The sequence below is a fragment of the Chaetura pelagica genome, unplaced genomic scaffold, assembly GCF_000747805.2.
Source record: "Chaetura pelagica isolate M959 unplaced genomic scaffold, ChaPel_1.0 scaffold963, whole genome shotgun sequence".
In the NCBI taxonomy this organism is placed as follows: Eukaryota; Metazoa; Chordata; class Aves; order Apodiformes; family Apodidae; genus Chaetura; species Chaetura pelagica.
This window is the reverse complement of record NW_009952705.1, coordinates 114,436-121,157: the sequence shown is the minus strand read 5'-3', so window position 1 is coordinate 121,157 and position 6,722 is coordinate 114,436. Positions and strand designations below refer to the sequence as shown.

The 6,722-nt window shown below is 43.3% G+C and overlaps 1 protein-coding gene across 1 annotated transcript in view; it reads right to left on the bottom strand.

Annotated features, from left to right (window-relative positions):
- The window catches only part of ETV4 (ets variant 4), a 13,308-nt gene extending 6,823 nt beyond the window's left edge, over nt 1-6,485 (bottom strand). The window contains exons 1-5 of the mRNA XM_009994170.1: nt 6,287-6,485; nt 3,680-3,733; nt 1,292-1,418; nt 532-690; nt 3-197 (exon numbers count right to left, since the gene is read on the bottom strand). Of these exons, the coding sequence (XP_009992472.1) occupies nt 3-197; nt 532-690; nt 1,292-1,418; nt 3,680-3,733; nt 6,287-6,485 (734 nt within the window). The remainder of the gene's footprint in view (nt 1-2; nt 198-531; nt 691-1,291; nt 1,419-3,679; nt 3,734-6,286) is intronic.
- Between the last annotated feature and the right edge of the window lie 237 nt (nt 6,486-6,722).

Here is a 6,722-nt window from a genome sequence, read left to right as displayed (position 1 = left end):
CTGGGTACTGATGGCTGCTGCCTGCCTGGCTTGCTTGCTCATACCGTGGGTCATGGTACTCCTGTTTGAAGCCCTGATGAGGGTACTGAAGGCAGGGCTCAGACATCTGGCGCTGGTAGGCAACGGGATCTTCCTGGGCCATGCCCTGGGAGGAGGGGAAGGAATGGCACATCTCCACAGGTGGCTGATACGCAGAGCTGGAAGAGGAGAGAGGACATGGGATGACTGCTTTCTTGGCCCTCTGATCTTGGCCCTGGTGCAGGTCTGGTTGAGGGACAGAAACCTCCTTGGCCTGAGCCTGTTACTAGGGCTGTGAAAGCTGCATGTGTAGCTGGGGCAAGGAAGGGACACCAATGAAAAATATTTCCAAGGGCAGCTACACAAGTCATCATTCACAGAATCTGATGGGCTCAAGGCTGTAGGTTTATTCTTCAAACCCTAGGCAGCAGTGTTGGGTACTTTGGATGGGGGGAATCCTGTGATTGCTGGAAATTGAGCATTTTAATCTGGGTGCTCCTGTCAGTGACTCACCTGTTTTCGTTGAGGTATCCACAGCTGGATGTGGGGTGGGGCGGCCCCGCAGGGGTCAGGAAGCTCCGGTCCTCTCTAGGGAACTGTTGGAGTGGTAACTGTATTGGGGTTCTTGGGCTGGGGGACTTGATTCCAACTTGTGTGGGTTGATCATAGGCACTGGGACAGTCAAACAGATATTGGAACATTACAGTTCCCCAAGAAGGACTTGTAGCAGCACCTGGGGAGAGCGTGTCACAGGCAGACACGCTGTCCCTCTATGCAGCCATTTAGCCCAGAAAACTCCGAGCAAAAACTTCCTTTCTGATTATCAGTTGTCCCCATGCATAACAGTTATAACCCTTCAAGCAGAAAACTGAAGAAGCCGTACTACAACTTGGGCAAGTAGATGACACAGTGTGTGGTGGTGTTAGGAAGCTCCTTGCAGGACAGATTTTGGAAAGCAATAGGGAGAGAGAGGCACATGACAGATGTCAACTACTCTCAGCATCAGGACAGCTGAGGAAGAGCATTAGGGAGCAGAAAAAAGAAGCAAGTCCTGATCTACTCTACACAGGTATGAGCTATCCAGTGCAATAAATGGCAGCCTGAGTAGGCTGCCAGGAGCTTACCCGCTAGTTAATTTGTATTGCAGCCCATGTGCACTGCCATTACCCAGAAGCTGGACCAAGTTGTTGTCAGAGTACTTCATTATTAGATAATGCAGTAGCACTTGATTTCATAACTGCTTCTATCCCTCCCCCTGTGCATGCTGTGTTACCTGGAATAAAGGCACTGCTCGCCATTGTGGTACTGGAATGGCTGCTGGTGGCTGCAGGACACTGTGGGGTCCGAGGAGGGACTTTGCGGCTCCTTTTTGATCTTAGCAGGAGAACTATGAAAAGCTACTGTGGGAGAGAAATGAAAGATCAAGTAGATGCTTTTCTTGTTTATGGACAGATATTTTTATCAGCTAGTAGAAAGTCCGTTGAGATGCCACCATCTTGTCCTTGGTCAGCTGGTTCTGACAGAAGCAAAATACCAATATACACAACTGTTCACTGCACTTCCCTGAGCTCTACCCTTGATTTAGTAAGGTTTATATGATAGATCAGCCTTAAAGAGCAATTCTAAGGTGGTGTTAACATGCTCTGTGATAATCCAGACCACTTCAAAAAGGATTTGGAGTGAGTGTTTCCTAAATTGTTCAGGGCTGGGGCAAACGTTTTTCTGTTATATCATAAGGGGGAAGCATGCACACACTCTTATTACACATTAAAGCAAAGTTTTGATTTGCATAATGCAAAATGCTCTTTCATTTACCTACCTGGTAAGCATGTCCTCTGAATAGCATCACAGAGAAGCAAAAGGCTGCCACGCTAGCACTCAGCAGCTACCTTGTATCGTTTCCAAATGCAAGTTTCCCTTTGTTGGAACTCTTGTATGCTAGAATTCCAACATCCCTGAATATGGGACTGGGGGGAATCTTGAAACCACACTGCTCATCCAAAACACCAGTGACAGTTCAGAAAAAAAGTAAAATAGTTTCTTTTCATTTTTGGTGCACTGGTCTGTGGAGCAATAGTTCTGGGCTGGTTAGAATTTTATGAATAACAAATGTGGCTTGCAGTTTATAGCACCAGGAAATAGGATGTGGGCATGGTTACTCCTTATGCTTAATTAAATCCAGCAGGGAGCAAAAATTCCTTCACTAGTTCCTCAGAAAAGCTTATTCAGGCTGATGGACATGGTAAGCATTTACCTTTGCTTCTGGGCTCTGTAGTTGCTATCACTGACACTTAGAAAGAAAAGTAGCTCCAGAAAGGTACTGCCATCTAGGCTTGTTTTCCAAATAAGGGAAAGAGCTGCCCTTCAAGTAAAAACTGTAAGCTTTTAGTAAGTCTAGCTCCAGTCTTTTGCCAGCCACCCCCACCTTTTCAAGCTGATGTGATGCTGCTTACAAAGCCTGGGATGTTCAGACCTGTGATTAGAGTTTCAAGGATGGAAAGTAACATCCTCATCTGTTAATACCTCATGTTTTTGCTGAGTTTATGTCAGAGCTGACCTGAACTATGTGTGCACCAGTCATCCTCAAGACAGTTATACCCCACCTAAAGCACTAATTGTCCCTTCAAAACTGCTAAAGCAAGCAGCTGTCAAAAAGGCTGGAGAAAGGGTTACTGCCATCTCTCTTAGCACAGGCTTTTAAGGCCATTTTCTATTGCAAACATCCCTCCCCAAAATTAATTTTCTCAGAAAGAGAGGAAAAAAACGCCAAAAGCTGACTCCTTTTGCCTGCCTTGGGTTTTAGCTTAAACCAGTAAAGCCCATATTTATTCTTTACATCACATCGGTACCTAGAGGGAACTGAGCACCTTGACAGAATAGATATAAATAAATCCATTAAGATACTAGAGCTTCATATTATTTCTGGCTCCTGTTCCTTCTCAGGGACAACTGGCTTGCACAGCCAAGCTGGTGAAGGGTCTAGAGAACAAGTCCTATGAGGAGAAGCTGAGGGAACTGGGATTGTTTAGTTTGGAGAAGAGGAGGCTGTGGGGAGACCTCATTGCACTCTACAGCTACCTGAAAGGAGGTTGTAGTGAGGCAGGTGTTGGCCTCTTTTTCCAAGTGAATAATGACAGGAGTAGAGGAAATGGCCTGAAGTTGCACCAGAGGAGATTCAGTTTGGATATTAGGAATAATTTCTTTACTGAAAGACTAGTCAGGCACTGGAACAGGCTGTCCAGTGAGGTGGTGGTGTCACCATCCCTGAAGGTATTCAAGAAACATGTCGATGTGGCACTCCAAGGTGTTCTCTAGTGGGCATGGTGGGTTTTTGGGGGCTGTATGTTGTTGTTGGCTTTGTGGGGTGTGTGGTTGTGGTTTTGTGTTTTTTCCTTCTCCTTGCACCCCAGGTGGACGGTTGGACTCTGATCTTAGAGATCTTTTCCTACCATGAAGATTCTGTGATTCTGTAATAATTCCATGTACAGCAAGTTTATTTTGCTTTGGGAGAAGTAATAGCAGGGCTTTTACCTTGTATTGTCACAGTTACAAAACAAGTACTTTAGCCTCAATGTCTTTGTGTTGCATTTACTTATTTGTTTGGCTTAGAGTGTGTCCTGCCCTTCTCCCCTGAGATATATGATCACACCATGCTACTTACAGTTTTCTGAATGAAAGTCAGGCACAAATTGCTCATCACTGTCTGGAACCTGAGCTGCCAGGGGAGGGAGGGAGAGAGAGAGGAGAATTAGATTTGGCACTTTGCATGGTATATTCAACAGTAAGGGAGAAATAAATCTACGTAGGAAAGATCTGAGCTTTCTGCTGGGATACACTTTAGTTACTAAGGATAGTTTCCCTTTGGGATTAATGAATGGAGTTCTTCTGCCTGCAGATTTACGCTTTAGCAGCCTGCACATATCTTTCTCCTTTACCTTGGAAATAAGGACAACAGCAAGTTTCTTAGCTCAGGGTTCACAGTTTTCATTAGAAGCATAACATGCAGGGATTTTTAATCATTTAGCATAAGAAAAAAACACTACCAACTAATACATTTGGAAAAGCTATGCCAAAGTGATAAGCAGAACAGCAAGTGTCTGTGCCTTCATATACAATTTTTTCAGTAGCTCCAGAAGCAGTGGATAGCTTGGCACTAGTGCAGTAGGCTACAATTTGTAGATCAGCAGGAGAACGTTTCAGAAGAAAAAAAAATAAATATCCAGTAGCAGAAGAGGGAAATGTTAATAGTGCCTTGCATGTACGTGTGATTTCATGAATGGGAAATGTAAGAGGAAGTGCTGGTGTAGTCTCAAAAAAGAACCTGACAGCAAACAGCTTCTCTTTCCCCACAAATCAGTGCAGTAAATCTTATTTCTAGGCATTTGTCCTGTAGACAGCATGGTTAGTGCAACTCCAAGAACAACAGCGAGGTCTAAGATATTTTAATATTTCAAAGATGTTCTAATAAACATATTTGAAAATCTGCAAAGGCCTCGTTTAACTTGGTACAGCTTGCATTGCTAGAACAAGATGTTGCTTAATATGGCAAGTAGAGAAATAGTTAACAGCATTATCATCTCAATGTTAAGAAGCTTCAGCCTTAAAGTATCCTTCAGACAAACTGGCCAGGTGAGGCTCTTGTGTTTTCAAGTCAACAGCACACTTTGAAAATTCAGAATAAATAAATATTTATTCTGGTTTACGTGAAAGACTAGACAATGGAAAAGCTGTAAAGCTCACATGGGTAGCTTTCCACAGCATCCAAAATGGGTATTTTCATTTGGCTTTTTCTTGTGAATTTATATTTACAGTTTACTTCCTCCCTAGGTTTGTTAATCTTTTTATTTCAAAAGTAACACCAAGAACTGTAAATAAGATAATAAAATAGCTAGATTTCTTAACTAAATAAACACCATATTTCATACTTACTTTTATTTTACATTATTTAGGAAAGTACTCTTTAAGTTTTCAGTTGCCTTCATCTCATTAACAAATGCTAACATATAGACATGTATTTATTAATTCCTTCTACACTCTGCTACTGACAAACATACTGCAAGAGGTTCTATGAAAATTCTTTTACATTAGTGAGCAAAAGGTATCATCAAACATTGGGAAATGTAAAATTAAAAGTCTACTAGAAATCAGTTCTGAAGTGAACTTACCTTACTGGCAGCTCAGGTTTTTTTAAGATATAAGAGAAATCAGTCCTAAGCATGTGTGCACGTTCAGATAAACAGACCAATTAGATGACCAGCAATTAATACCGATTTTTCTGTGCTGATGTAAGTTAGGTGAATATTTCAACCCTGGAACAGCCTCTAGGTAATTAATTCCTCTTGCATCCTTAAAATCCTCACGCTCTTGAATACTGCCTGATAAATGTAATTTCATTTCAGTTTGAAATGACCATACTACAGTTTATACTTTTTTTTTTTTTTTTTTTTTTTCCACTTAGTAGTCTTAGTTGGCAAATACCTTTTTGGAGGCTTAGAAAACCGAACTGTTTGATAGGATTGGCCTTCACTTGTGGTAAAACTAGGGGAAATAACCCTGCTCCAAACACCACGCCTATGTGGTGAAACATTGTTGTTAAATATTTGTTAAGTTTGTATATCACAGTAAGTACTTTCATATTTATCAAGAGTCTGTACTTGGAAGTTGTATTTTGAATTTTCTAGAAAATTGATAATTTGTAGTACTGGAATTAGAGCAAATTCACCATACTGTTCAAAGCTAGTTTAACTTGGAATTAATGGGACTCTCTGGGATTTGAAGTTTTCTCTTCCTTGATGTCAAAAGGCAAAACAATTTAGACCAAACTGAACACTGCACAAATTCCAGCAAGATCCCTTGAGAGAATTCACTTTAAAAATAAAAAACAGCAAAATTAAGGGAAACACTTTGTTCCCCAAATTAAAAGATGTTTTATTGTTTGTTAAAAAAAAAAAAAAATCAACTTTCTTGCAGCCAAAGAAGGTAAGTGACAAATTAGCGTCAAATTAAACTAGTTACAAGTAGCCTGAACCCAAAATTGTACCCAGGAGGGTGGGCCAGCTGCCAAGTTCCATTCATAAGCAAATGAACATTAAGCACAATAACGCGATTCACGCGTCTTCATTTACACGAGCCAGAGGTTGGCAAGTCTGAAAAAAACCACAACTTAATGTTTGGAGCTAGGCAAGCAAAGCAAAGGAGCAGAACAAATGTCAGAAGACAAACACTAAAAGGAGAACAAAACGAAACAGAGCAAGGGGAAGGAGCCTACCTTCTGTCAGCCAAGTCTCCTGGAACTGGCTCAAGTCCTGGAAGAGGTCTGCGTGAGAAGTGAGAGGTTTCCTCAGTGAAGCGCTGGGGAGGGACAGCAGGATGCTCCAGAGACGGAGATGCCGGGCGGAACGAGGAGGTGGGGGCAGAGGCGCAGGGGGAGGACCTGGTCCCTGCCCAGAAGCCTTCACTATCCCCATCCATCCCTCCACCCCCCAGCTCCCCTCACCTTCCGAATCCTGCGCCGGCGCCAAGCCCGCGTCCCCAGGTCTCTTCCCATTGCCCGGCACAGCTCCGCCGCCAGGAGCCGCCTGGCCCGGGGGCTGCTGCGGAAGGAGCGGATCAGCGCGGGGTCCCTGAGCGCAGCGGTTCCCAGCCCAGAGCCCCCCGCCCGCCCGAGCCTCCGCTCACCTGCGGGAGGGTGAACGGCACCTGCT